Here is a 14,120-nt window from a genome sequence, read left to right on the forward strand (position 1 = left end):
CTGGAGTGGTTTACGACTGTGAGAGACAACCTCAGGAGAGACTGTCAAAAGGCAGGGCAAAGATTCCAAATGGAGTGTATGTTCTATAACTAGATTTCTCCAACCCAATAATAAATGTGAACTCCTGAAACACTATAACAGTCTTATCATGGAGTCACAGACACTCCCCTTGGGCATTCCAGTCTATCTTGCCAACCAGGCAAGCTGGACTTAATGACAGGTAGTTGTTACACACTAAAGATCACAAAAGAGTCAGGTTGCTTCCAGTCCTAAGAGACTGGTCACTTACTCCAGGTCAATTTGTACCTCCGATCTCACACCAGAGAAAATCCTTGTAGCCAATCCTATAGTAAATGAATTAAGGATTAATTAATTAGGAAAAAGAAATGAGTTATTTACAGTTAAAGCAGACAAGCATATATACACAAATGAGTTGCAGTCTATGGCATTAAGCATTTTGCACTAGACAAAGTCTTCTCTTGTTAGGTGAGTTACATAGTTTAAAACAGGGGTTTCCAAACCTGGTTTGCAGCTTGTTCAGGGTAAGCTCTTGGCAGGCCACAAGACACTTTTTTTGTTTACCTGAGCATCTGCAGGTACGGCTGCTCACAGCTCCCATGATCACGGTTTGCTGTTCCCGGCCACTGGGAGCTGCGGGAAGATGTCCTATGTCTAACATAGGAGTTATGTGCTTAAAATAACCCTTTTCTGCTTATATAATTCCTTCTCAATAAACTGCTGTGCACTGAAGATAATTACTGTGGACCTTTTTCACTGGTTTGACAGTAATCTGCTGCACTGGGAGCCGGTAGAGATCCATTTCAGGGGCAGTAGTGCCCCCTGGTGTCAATGGTCCCTACTTGTCCTGGGGCAGCCCGTCAGGCTCCAAAGCAGGGAGACTACAAGGCTGCCCTTGCCCAGAGTACCGGTGTAACGTCAGTTTGAGCAACCCTCCCGTTTTGCAACTAGCTGCAGTTTCTGTCACATAAGAAAACCATCTGTGCTCCTGCTCAGGAATTGCTGCCGCGTTACACCGGCACCCGCGAATGGGAGCTGGGGGGGCAGTGTCTGCAAGTGAGAGTAGCGTGCACCACGGAGCTTCCTGCCCCCTTCCCCTCCTGCCTAGGAGCCAGACCTGCTGGCCGCTTCCGGGGCGCAGTACGGTGCCCCAGGACAGGCAGGCAGCCTGCCTTGGCTCCACAGCACTGCTGACCAGGAGCCACCCGAGGACAGCCTGTGCCCCAACCCCGAGCCTCCTCCCGCACCCCAAACACCTCATCCTCAGCCCTACCACAGAGCCTGCACCCCCAGCCTAGTGATCCCTCCAATACCCCGAAACCCAGGATAGGGAAAGTGAGTGGGGGTAACGGAAATGTATTGCGGGGGCGGAGCCTTGGGAGGGGGCTGCAGGGCTGCCCAGAGAGGGGGGCAAGTGGGGCAATTTGCTCCAGGCGCTGATCCCTGCTGGGCCCCCCACGAGAACATAGTATTCTGTAGTATTGCAACTTTTTTTTATGGCGGGGGCCCCCGAAATTGCTTTGCCCCAGGCCCCCTGAATCCTCGGGGGGGGGGGAGCAGCCTGATGCCCAGTGCCCTGGAGGAGGTGCCCAGAAAGGAAGTTGGCCCAGTGCCCGCACCGTGGCGGCGGCGCTTAGCGTACAATGGCCCGGCCTGTGTCCCAACACTGGTCGGCGCTTTGCGAAACGTTGGTTCTTGTGAGTCAACAAGGCCTGGGCCGAACACGGCGGCCTGGCCGCTGCCTGCCCCGCTGCGCACAAGCTCTTGAGGTGCAGCCCCACCAGCGGGACTTGCTGGACAAGCCCTGCGAGCCGCGGGGGACTCAGCTGCCGGAGTCCAGCCCAGCGCAGGGCCGGGCCGGAGCGAGGCGACACTCGGGGCGTAGCTAGCCTGGTCCGCGCCACACACCCTCCCCGCCAGGCCCGGGCGCGGTCTGTTCCGCACCCGCCTGTTTCTCCCCGCGGCGCACCCGGGGCCCGGCCAGGGAGGTGCGAGAGCCGGAGGCTGCGGTCGGCCCCAGCGCGGAACTGCTGGGGCCGGGGAGCTGTTTCCCGGCGGGGACGGGTTCAGGGACGCACCTTCCGCCGGGGTCGCCGCCAGACCCAGGACCGCTGCCGCTCGGTTCCTCGGCGCTGGAGCTGGTCCCGGTTCGGTGCCGTCGCTGCCCGCAGGGAGTCTGGGGCCGAGCCGCGGGCGGGGCATGGCGATCCCGATGGTGCCGATGGAGACCCAGCTGCAGAGCATCTTCGAGGAGGTGGTGGTGAGTCACAGCCGGGCCCCGGCCCCAGGGGCCTTGCGGTGGGAGGGAGGGAATGGGGGGCTCTGGGGTGTTGTGGGGTCTTTGGGATGTGAGGAGCTGGAGGGGGGTTGGCACAAGACTTATTTACTAATTGGGGAGTGATCCATGGTTGCTTTGTGGCCCCTGCTGATTTTGTCCCAGCATCATGGGGGCCAGGGGCAGGACGGGCCCCAGTGGGATGTTGTTACAAAATTAAAGAGCTGGTGAGTCCCACTAATAACGGGTTGAAAGAACGGGGCAACAGTAAAGCAGTTTGGTGGAAGGACATGAGTCTCAGCGCTCTCCTTGCCTAAACAAAGCTAGATTGTGGCGATTTGTAGGTACGGCAGAAGTTGGTTTTAAGGAAGGATTTAAAAACAGGACAGATGGTGGCTTTGAACATTCTGATAGGAGGGTTTTTTGTTTGTTTCTTCGGGAATAGGAGGATGACTTGGGAGAAATCATGGAAATACTGGAGAGCAAAGGGGATGATCAAGGCAGGCATCACTGGCAGAGCAGTCATTCAGTTGTCAAGCTGAGTAGCACAGGGCTAAATGATAAAAACACCTGAAAAGCAAAACCAAGGAGTTTGTGTTTGATACGGTGGAGGAGAGGGGAGCCAGTGGAGGAATACAAAGAGTAGGTAGATGTGGTTGGAGCTAGGAAGAGGATCCCAGTATTTTTAGTAGACTTAAGGAATGTGGTGTGGTAGGTATCACAGTCAGTGAGGTTGGATTACAGTAGTCAGTGCCTGGGATGACAAGGGGCTCAACAGAAGATCTGGCAGTCAGACAGAAAAGGCTGAATCTTAAGTAGAAGCAACAAAGCTTGGATAAGGCCTGGATATGGAGGTCTTAAAGTAGTGGCTCTCAGAACAAACTCTTGCTGGTGGCCAGTCTGACGTGTTTTCCTAAAATACATAATTAACTTCAAACAAAACAAATATACGTACCTATGCATAGCCAAATCATTGTAACTTATTAATGTAGGGGTTTTTTTCAGATTCAGTAATAAAAATAATATACAGTTTTCTCTTTTCTTTACTGGACCTAAACAGAATAGAAACCCAAATAAAGTGCTTTCCATCTTCTTGTGTTTTATTGTTGTTGTTCCTTTTGCTCTTTTGGATGCATTTTTTTTTAAAGACTTGCTAACTAGTAAGACTGCTTCTGTGCAAAACAGTAGTTGTTTGTTAGTATCACTTTTCACAACAAGTCCTGGGACAAATTACTCCCTGGATAGGGGGGAGGCAGTGGAGGCCGGGAGGAATGGGGGATAGATGGGAGTTGCAGGGGAGACATGGGAGGGAGGTTGAGCCATGAAGTCCAGCGGACAAAGCCAGAGACTAATGCCCAAAGCCCCATGGCTGGAGCTGGAGGCCAGAGCCTGAAGTTCCGGAGTCAGAGCCCAAAATCCTGGCAGCCCGCCACCCCATGCTGAAGCCCAAAAACCAGAAGATGCAGGGGGAACTCACCTTGATCTTCTAGCATTGTGTGTCTCCAGAAGCTACACAGTGCCAACTACTGCTGGTGGCCTCAGCAATCAATGCCAATGTGGTGCATCCAGGAGCAGTAGGGAGGGGCTGGGCTGCTGCTCCTGACCTCTCCCCCACCCCCATTACGGCTCAGGAAGGAGGCTGTTGTTTATTTTTTAAAAGGAAAATGTATTTAAATTAGAGCTGTCAAGCGGTTAAAAAAATTAATCACAATTAGTCTCATGATTAAAAAAATAATTGCTATTAATCGCACTGTTAAACAATAATGGAGTACCATTTATTTAAATATTTTTGGATATTTTCTACATTTTCAAATATTGATTTCAATTACAACACAATTCAAAGTATACAGTTCTCACTTTATATTTATTTTTATTACAAATATTTGCACTGTAAAAAACAAAAGAAATAGTATTAAGTTCACCTAATACAAATACTGTGATGCAATCTCTTTATTATGAAAGTTGAGCTTACAAATGTAGAATTATGTACAAAAATAATCCATTTAGAAATAAAATAATGTAAAACTCCAGAGCCTACAAGTCCGCTCTGACCTACTTCTTGTTCAGCCAATTGCTCAGACACAGAAGTTTGTTTCCATTTGCAGGAGATAATGCTGCCACCATGTTTACAGTGTCACCTGAAAATGAGAACACATATTCGCATGGCACTTTTGTAGTCCGTGTTGCAAGATATTTACGTGCCAGCTGCACTAAAGTTACATATATCCCTTCATGCTTCGACCACCATTCCAGAGGATATGCATCCATGCTGATGATGGGTTCTGCTCAATAACAATCCAAAGCAATGCGGATTGATACATGTTCATTTTCGTCATCTGAGTCAGATGCGACCAGCAGAAGGTTGATTTTCTTTTTTGGTGGTTCGGGTTCTGTAGTTTCCACATTAGAGGGTTGCTCTTTTAAGATTTCTGAAAGCATGCTGCACACCTCATCCCTCTCAGATTTTGGAAGGCACTTAGATTTTTAAACCTTGGATCAAGTGCTGTAGCTCTCTTTAGAAATCTCACATTGGTACCTTCTTTGTGTTTTGTGAAATCTGTAGTGAAAGTGTTTTTAAAATGAACAACGTGCTGGGTCATCATCCGAGACTGCTATAACATGAAATATATGGCAGAATGCGGGTAAAACAGAGCAGGAGACATACAGTTTTCCGAGGAGTTCAGTTACAAATTTAATTAACGCATATTTTTAATGAGTGTAATTAGCATGGAAGCATGTCATCTGGAACTGCGGCCGAAGCATGAAGGGACATACAAATGATTAGCATCTCTGGCATGTAAATACCTTGCAATGCTGGCTACAAAAGTGCCATGCGAACACCTGTTCTCACTTTCAGGTGATATTGTAAATAAGAAGCTTGCCGCACCCCGTACCTCTCCTGCACCCTGATCCCCTGTCCTGAGCCCTCTGTTGCACCCCCAATCCTGTGCCCCAATCCTCTTGCATCCTGACCCCCTGCCGCACCCCACACCCCTCTTGCACCCCAACCCACTGCCCGGAGCCCCCTGCTGCACCCCACACACTGACCCCCTGCCCTGAACCCCCTGCCACACCCCTCCTGCACCCCGACCCCCTGCCATACCGCACACCCTTCCTCCACCCTGACTCCCTGCCCGAGCCCCCTGCTGCACCCCCAACCCTCTTGCACCCCAACCCCCTTCTCTGAGCCCCTTGCCCACCCTGAGCCCCTGCCCTGAGCCTCCTGCCACACCCCACACCCCTCTTGCAGCCCAACCCCCTGCCCTGAGCCTTCTGCCACACCCTGACCCCCTGCATGAGCCCCATGCTGCACCCTGACCCCTGCCTTGAGCCTCCTGCCGCACCTCGCACCTTTCCTCCACCCCAGCTACCTGCCGCACCCTGACCCCTGCCACACCCCTCCTGCACCCCACACCCCAACTCCCTGCCATGAGCCCCTGCCACACCCCACACGCCCCCTGGGGGGCAGGGAGGGGACAGAGTTGTGGTGGGGATTTGGGGGAAGGGGTTGGAATGGGGGCAGGGAAGGGGTAGGAAGAGGCAGGGCCTCATGGAAGGGGTGGGGTGGAGGTGGGGTCAGTAATGCTGCCCTCAGGCCAATGTACTAGTCTTCATGTGGCCCTTGTTGTTGTTTGAGTTTGAAACCCCTGATCTAATTCCTTCACATCCTATTACCCATAGAGATTAATATTTAAAATATTTAATGTCATTATATATACATTGATGTGGTGTCATCGTCTTGAATATTGTGTTCAGCACTAGACACCATATCTAGTCCACCAGTCCATAGAAGGGCAACAAAAATGATTAGAGGAATGGAAATAATCTCACATGATATACTAAAACAGACTGTTCAGAAAGGAGAAAAGTAAGAGGATATATAAAATAATTAATGGTATTAGAAAAGTAAATTGAGTATTTATATATATCCTTGTAATTCAAGACCATAGAATCATCTAGTAAAATTAAAAATCAACAGATGTAAATTAAATAAAAGGAAATGCTTTTATACGCACAGCATAATTAATTTGTGGAACTCACTGCTGCATAATATAATTGAGGGAAAGAACTCAATAGGATTCAGATGATTAGATTTTTATATTTATAAGAAGATCTACAATTACAAAAGATAGAATAAAAAGTGAATAAAAATATAAATCCTCCTACTTCAGTACATAAATCAATCACTATGGGTTACAGAGAAACTCCCTCCACCAAACTCCTCAAGAAATGTTGTATATTTGTCAAAGGGCATGCATGAGAGGGCAGAGAAGAACATTGTACCTGCTGAAGCATCTGGTGCTTGTCACTTTCAAGAGACAGTATATCAGGCTGGAAAAACCATTGGTGTGATCCTATGTTACCTTTTACTGAACATGCCTCATCTTGATAATTCTGTTTTTATTACTACTATGTGTATCTGTAGCAGAGCTTTAGATCGATTTGCCATTAATCACCAAGAGCTGAACCCCTTTCTCTTACAGAAAACAGAAGTTATAGAGGAGGCTTTCCCTGGGTGAGTGCAATGACAATTTATTTGTGCATGAGATTCATTGTGACTATCTTCTATATCTGCTGTTTTAATTGTGCTACCTTTCAAGAACACATTGAAGATCACTAGTGTTCTTATTTGCAATAGTATGTTTATGGACACTCCTGAAGATGAGAGAACCAAATTGATCAGCTGCCTGGGAGCTTTTAGACAGTTCTGGAGCAGTCTTTCCCAGGTAAGCATTTCATTTATTGTTAATGTAGTTATATTTTACAGCACCCGATAGTGTACTAGATACATAGCCAAGGCATGATTCCTGTCTCAAACAGCTCACAACCTAATTTCAGATTGGGGAAAGAAAAGTAGTAGGGAAATAACAAAACACTATAGTGAGCTTAGATGGGAAGGATAGTGCTGACATCAGTGAAATTACATGATTACTTGGCAAAGGCTGGTGTACAACATGGTGTAGTAGTAAAGAATAACTCCTTTTATAAATATAAATATCAAAAGTAAATCCCCATTTCTGGGGTAAAGCTGTAATTTCTTATAGCTGTTGTAGTAGAAGAGGTTCTGAAGGAGGGGCTTGAATGAAAGAAGGGATATATTTCATGAAAAACATTCATGCATAAAATATTACTATCCCATGACTCAACCATTCTTGCAAAGCATAGGTCTTTGATATAGGTAGAAAGAAATGCATTATACTCGGGGTTTTCTAAAGCAGTCATTAAACGTCTCTGTTTACTTTATGCACTGCAAAAATTCACTCAAATCTCTGTTGATGCATCCTATGTTCAGCAGCCCATTCCACTCTATTTCAGAGTAATCTGATTATTTGTTCCTGTTCACAAGTATCATTCCTTACTTTGGTATATCCTCCTATTATAAAATGTTAATATTGGCAAATGAATCGTTTAACTTAATTACATACTGGATATATGAAGTCTTCATTTCAACTCTGTAGTCAGCCCAGCAATATACTTTCTTTGTTTCTCTTCATGTATGCTATCAGGCTATAACTTTGTATGTCACAGATTGGGGAAATTTCTTGAAATAAGATAAGTGGATGTTAAAGGAGCAATCTTTGACAGATTAAATACCCAGAAGTCATTATCCCTCATTTGTTGCTTTTACTCATAGTGTAGCAATTTATGGTTTTAAGAAGTTGTTACTTATGTTTTCATAGTAAGTAGTTTATTTTAATCCTCCACTGTTTTCCAGGAATCTCATGAACAATGTGTCCAGTGGATTGTAAGATTCATCCACAGCCAGCACAGTCCTAAAAGAATTTCTTTCTTGTATGACTGTTTAGCAATGGCAGTCGAGACTGGTCTGTTGCCACCGAGGTATGTTTAGTGTGGGTGAAGCAAGAAATGCAATAGGCTTACGTTGTAGTATTGTAGGTTAGTTAAAAAAAATTCCTTAAATTTACTGTTCATTGGAAATCATCTACTTATTCTCGTCCATCACTCACTGTTGTATTCTTTTTTACTAGAATGGTTTGTGAATCTCTAATAAACTCGGAAACCCTTGAATGGGAAAGGACACAGCTATGGGCATTAACATTTAAACTGGTCCGGAAAATAATTGGAGGTGTAGACTACAAGGTATTTTCCTAAGAAATTTTGGAAACTGTGGTGGTTTTTATAAGTTTACAGTGCTTCTTTCTGGGATTCCAGAGACTGTGTTGAACCTGTCTCTGTCAGCTGAGTATTTTGTCATCAATTAAACCAGATATTCTCAACTTTTTTCCTAGTGTAGACCACATCTTAATTAATATTTTCTGTTGTACACCTTACTTCCTAGTCCTGGTCACAGAGTCACCTTACCTTCCATTTTCAATCACAAAATAAATAATATTCCTAATACAATTTCAGCAATTGTTTGCCTGGAAAAGTAGTATTTTAAAAGCATTTAGGGTTATATCTTCACCTCCATCTTTATACTGTGGAAAGGGTCAGACTGAGCAATGTAAAAGGTACCTAACAGAAGCACTGTATCTGGTGTGGGAAGATTTTGCCTGTGCAGGCACTGAGGAAGACATTCATAAATCTGCCTCTTGCGGTATGTCTTCACAGCAAAGAAAATCCTATAGCTGGCCCGTGCCAGCTGATTCAGACTCATGAGGCTTGGGCTGCTGGGCAGTTTTATTGCTGTGTTGACTTCTAGGCTCAAGATGGAGCCTGGGCAGTGGATACTTACTGTGACTCTTAGAAGCAAAGCACCTAACCTTGTCCTTAGTATTTTCTGAGCAGTCTTCCGATGCACTTTGGCTCCTAGAAATTGAGAGTTTTTGTGAATATTAATCTCTATATGATTTCTCTCAGGGTGTGCGAGATTTGTTGAAGGTGATCCTGGAGAAAATCCTAACTATTCCTAACACAGTGAGCTCAGCTGTTGTACAGCAACTCTTAGCAGCAAGAGAGGTAACTCTGAAATGTTCTATGGTGTCACAATGAAAAAGTTGGTCTCAATCTTTTGTCATTGATCTTCACGGTATTCTGAAAGGGATCTCTTTGGAGCCTTTTAGATCTGATATAAATGAATAGCTTAAGCTGATGACGTGTCTTCTACTGGCTCTTGTGCCAGTGTATTTCAGGATCATCTAATGGTGATCTACAACAGTGGTTTTCTACCTGTGGTCCATGACCCGTTGGGGTCTACAGACTATGTCGAAGATTTCCAAAGGGGTCCACACCTCCATTTGAAATCTTTTAGGGGTTCACAAATGAAAAAAGGTTGAAAACCACTGATCTACCACGTTTCCATTACCAGGCTATCTGAGCCGCTGATATGCCTGGGCATAGTAGAATGCAGTGATGTAGCCATGTTGGTCCTAGGATATTAGAGACATAAGGTGGTTTACCTCACCCACCTGGGCATAATAAAGTCAGTTTAGAATCTCAGCCTTAAAGGGATGCTAAATAAGCTTTATGAAATCCAGTATTAATATTTTCATTAAACCAAAAAAAAAACAAAAAACAAAAAAAGCAGTTGGGATTTAAATATTTCCCATTGTTGCACCAGATATTGCTGTGTTGTGCTAAAGCATTAGAACCAGAAATTAAATCTCGCCATTCTTCTTTCATTGTCCAAACTGAGTAAAATGTAAAAAGTAAACAGCATAAATGGTGAAAAACAAAATACAATTTAATGACAATTTCATTATGATCTAATGTGATACTAATAACACATTGCAGTTTAAAAATAACTTAATGTACCTTCAGATCTTACGTGTCTAGTTTCTAGAGCTCATTGTAATTTATATTGTTTATGGTAACTATCCAAATTGCCTTACATTTTTAAATTTTACTTATTTCTAGGTTGTAGCCTATATTTTGGAAAGAAATGCCTGTTTATTACCTGCCTACTTTGCAGTTACAGAGATAAGAAAACTGTACCCTGAGGGAAAGCTTCCTCATTGGGTAAGGTTTATTGGTAATATTTTATAAAGTGATATGCACCTCATTCTCACCATACAAAACATTGGGTGCAATTTTTTAAAAAAAAGGATGCCTGATGCCTTGTCTATACCTAAAACTTAGGTTGACCTAACTACATCGCTCAGGGCTGTGAAAAATTTCATTGCCTGTGCAATGTAGTTTGGTCAACCTAACCCCGACTGTAGATGCAGCAAGGTCAACAGAAGAATTTTTCCATCGACCTAGCTGTCATCTCTCAGGTTGTGAATTACTGGAGTAACAGAAAAGCCCCTGCTATCGCTGTAGTATTTGTCTGCACTGTAGTGGCATAGCTGCAGCTGTGCCTGTGTAGCACTTGAAAATATACGCTTAGTCTCTATTTAAGCACTGAATGAGGCCCCTATCCTGCAGCTGATTTGCTGGCAGATCCCTGTTCTTAACGCAGATCATGCCATTGATTCCATGCAAGTGGCCTAACTTTCAAAATTGAGGGCTCAGCAGGTCTTACTAATTTAAAATTTGGAAAACTAGGTAACTTATTTAGGTGCCTAAATATGCGCTAAATTAGGCATCTGTTTAAAAAATACAACAACTACTAAACACAAATGTTGGCCATTATATTGCTTTAGATGTGCATCTGAATGTTAGGTTCTTGAATTTTAGCATTTGACACTGGGTTGAAATTCTTCATGTGCCTACCAGCCTTACATACTCTCCGTATAACTAGGAAGATAAGCAGGCAGCTTCAATTTTCCAGTATGGCCAGTTTTGTGTCCTGATATTCACCATTACAGAATTATTTGGCATTCTCGTATAATCAAAACAGCCTTCAGTTCCTAAAGACTGTGATACTCATTCAGTACATGTTCCCCTTGTCCTTTTGGTTCTTTTGACGAACCAGATCTCTGGTTTTGCTTGCACAGAAAGGGACATGTTTCTTTGATTAGAGGAGATAAGGGGTGAAACTCCCATTAATTTCGCCGGGGCCAGGATTTCATCCAAGAAGTGGTAAGTTAAGTACCTTTGAGGAATTGCTCAGTTGAAGAAAATGGTGTTCTATTGCTAAATAGAATTTTAAACCTCACATGAAAGATAATAAATAATTTACATTGCAAGAATATTGTACACATGAAAAGTAGCTATTTTGATTTGCTCTGATTTCTACCAAAAAGAGCATATATCCTTCAAGTAACTTTCCTGATTTAATGTCTTGTTTTATATTGAATATTGTGTCAATGTAAACAATTTAGTATTAATAATCTCCTTTCAGTTGCTAGGTAACTTAGTATCAGACTTTGTGGATACCTTCAGACCCACTGCAAGAATAAATTCCATTTGCGGTAAGAAAACATGAGTGAAGTGAATTTAGATTGAATTGAATTTTTAGCCAGTAGGCCTACCTAATTTGCGGTTAGCCTTATATGTTAATTCTTGCAAAATGCTTGCGTGTGTAGCATTTATGTAATAGCTATCAATTACCTTCTTTTTTTTTTTTTATCCTGCCTCAGCTTAAAAAAAGTTGAAAACTTTTTTGGATTTACCAGATTAAAAGTATTGCTTTGAGCACAGGTAGAAAATGGAAAATTACTACTTTTCACTTGCCCCCTCTGCAAAAAGTGATATTGTCCCTTCTGTGGTCTTAACCTGGCCTGTGAATTCAAGGGTGTGTCTACATTTAATTACTTTTTTACTGGTGTAGCTATGTTATGTGTCAGACTTAATGAACATTTTCTGAATCAACATCTAGACTAGGGATTTGCACCACTGCTGAATTCCCTAATTTATGTAAGCCTTTAGTCTCCATTTAAAAAAAAGTCTTTTTCATTCAGTTTTACTTCTCTCAAGAAATCTGCAAAAGTTTGATTAGGGCATTTCGGTCCTGTTTAATACTCTTCTTGCTCTTTTAGAAGAAGAATTCTTTTTTTTCCTGTACATTTTAAGAAAAGTAATTCTTGTGTATATACTGCTGTTGTTTCATTCATTTCTATAAAGGACCTAAAATTGAGAGCTTCCATTAATCTCCAGATGATTCCTTTAATACACAAAAGCAATGTAGTGAGATTAAGGATGTAATGTCAGCTGTAAATCACTGAGTTTCTTGATTTATTTCTTTCTTTAAATAAATCAATAAATATTTATTTTTTGTTATTTCTTTGTTTTTGCAAGAGTATCTAACACTCTTAAGTATATTTTTCCAAACACGTGGAAAGGATTTATTCATGTGACTTTCAGTCCTGGAAGAAATTTCCTAATTTGCTGAAGTATTTGCATAAATGACCAGGTGTATTGTTGACTTTATAAATTCTCTGACTCCACAAACAGACTATACACAGTTTAAGGTAGAAATAGTATTAAAGGTGCTTGCTGTGTATAGTAGTCCTGTCCACACCCACTACTACTACTACAGCAAAGTAGTATAATTACTGCTAAAGGCAGGAAACCAGAGTGGGTGAACTAACCGTCTACAGTAACTCCTCACTTAACGTTGTCCTGATTAATGTTTTGTTGTTACGTTGCTGTTCAATTAGAGAACATGCTCATTTAAAGTTGTGCAATGCTCCCTTCTAACGTTATTTGGCAGCCACCTGCTTTGTCCACTGCTTGCAGAAAGAGCAACCTGTTGGAGCTAGCTGGTCGGAGCTTGGAACTAGGGTGAGCTGGCAGCCCCCCATGAGCTCCCCTTAGTTCCCTGTCCGCCAGTCTCCCAGCAGGCTATCAATTGCCAGGCAGTTCAGCTGTCCCTCTTTCCCACTGCCATGTGCTGCTCCTGCCCTCTGCCTTGGAGTTGCTCCTGGAAGCCTCCTGCTTGCTGGGGGGTGGGGGGGTGCTAATGTCAGGGTGTCTCCCTCCCCCTGCTCCTGCCCTCATCTCCACAGAGCAGGTGGGGGACACCAGAGGGCTCAGGATAGAGAGAACTCACTGGCAGCAGCTGCTGTCTCAACTTGCTTATGTACTTAGAGTTGGATCGCATACTTAAAGGGGCAGTGTGTGTGTCTCTCTCTCACACACACGGTGTGTGTCTCTGTCTCTCTCTGCCACACTGTCTCCCCTCTCTCCATTCGTGCTGCCTTGTAGAGTGTGAGGCTACATTAACAACAATGTGTTAACCCTTGAGGACTCAACCAAGTGCTAGTACACCATTTAGCAGTAAGGCATTCCCTGGGAGATATCCCACCCTCTGACTCCACCATCTCAACCAACCTTCACAATCATCATTGCTGTGTACAGTATTAAATTGTTTGTTTAAAACTTATACTGTGTATATATGTGTGTGTGTGTCACACACATACAGAGAGAGAGAAGGTCTTTATCTGGTGAAAAAAGTTTCCCTGGAACCTCACCCCTCCCCCCCATTTACATTAATTCTTATGGCGAAATTGGATTTGCTTAACATCATTTTGCTTAAAGTAGCTTTTTTCAGGAACATAACAACGTTAAATGAGGAGTTACTGTACTTTAATGAGGTGGAAGGGGGAAAGCAGTTATCCTTTAATTTCATTTTGCTTGAGAGAAGTTGAAGGCTCAGTGTAGCCAAACTGAATATTATTGCATTACTTCTCCTGTGCTTTTGGATATAATGGCAATAAAAGAACTATGACCATCCGGAGTAGAGGCTTGACTCATTTACAGTAAAAGGTCCATAATGGCCCATTATGGTTGAAATACAACTCCTGCTTTAGTTATAAACATTTATTGGACAAAAAAAAAGTTTTTATGGTCTGGGCATATGATGTGAATAGGAAGACTTTGAGGATAAATAGTATATTTTAGTGTCATTATTTACAAGTATTTTAGTATATCTGGAGATGTCCAAACTGAACAGTTTATAGCAAAACATAATAGTTGAGTTTGCCCTTTAGCTAATGAGTTGAGATTTCTGATGCAAAAGGAATGATTGCTAACATTGGGA

The 14,120-nt window shown here is 43.3% G+C and overlaps 2 protein-coding genes across 11 annotated transcripts in view; one reads left to right on the forward strand and one right to left on the reverse strand.

The window, feature by feature from the left end:
- The window catches only part of LOC127049124 (ectonucleotide pyrophosphatase/phosphodiesterase family member 3-like), a 93,078-nt gene extending 92,155 nt beyond the window's left edge, over positions 1-923 (reverse strand). The window contains exon 1 of the mRNA XM_050949539.1: positions 583-923. Within this exon, the coding sequence (XP_050805496.1) occupies positions 583-679 (97 nt within the window). The 5' untranslated portion in view covers positions 680-923. The remainder of the gene's footprint in view (positions 1-582) is intronic.
- A 1,158-nt stretch (positions 924-2,081) lies between these two features.
- Positions 2,082-14,120, forward strand: part of MED23 (mediator complex subunit 23) — a 111,853-nt gene continuing 99,814 nt past the window's right edge. For 9 of the 10 annotated variants that reach the window (XR_007773882.1, XR_007773881.1, XM_050949452.1 and 6 more), the window contains exons 1-8: positions 2,082-2,278; positions 6,778-6,809; positions 6,933-7,020; positions 8,010-8,134; positions 8,284-8,395; positions 9,116-9,214; positions 10,112-10,213; positions 11,481-11,550. Coding sequence is in view for 7 of the 10 variants with exons in the window: in XM_050949452.1 (XP_050805409.1) it covers positions 2,219-2,278; positions 6,778-6,809; positions 6,933-7,020; positions 8,010-8,134; positions 8,284-8,395; positions 9,116-9,214; positions 10,112-10,213; positions 11,481-11,550 (688 nt within the window). In the remaining 3 variants the exon portion in view is untranslated. Of the gene's footprint in view, positions 2,279-6,777; positions 6,810-6,932; positions 7,021-8,009; positions 8,135-8,283; positions 8,396-9,115; positions 9,215-10,111; positions 10,214-11,198; positions 11,219-11,480; positions 11,551-14,120 lie in introns of those variants that run through there. The other variant, XM_050949457.1, reaches the window with a different exon arrangement.

Source organism: Gopherus flavomarginatus, chromosome 4 (genome assembly GCF_025201925.1).
Source record: "Gopherus flavomarginatus isolate rGopFla2 chromosome 4, rGopFla2.mat.asm, whole genome shotgun sequence".
NCBI lineage: Eukaryota > Metazoa > Chordata > Testudines > Testudinidae > Gopherus > Gopherus flavomarginatus.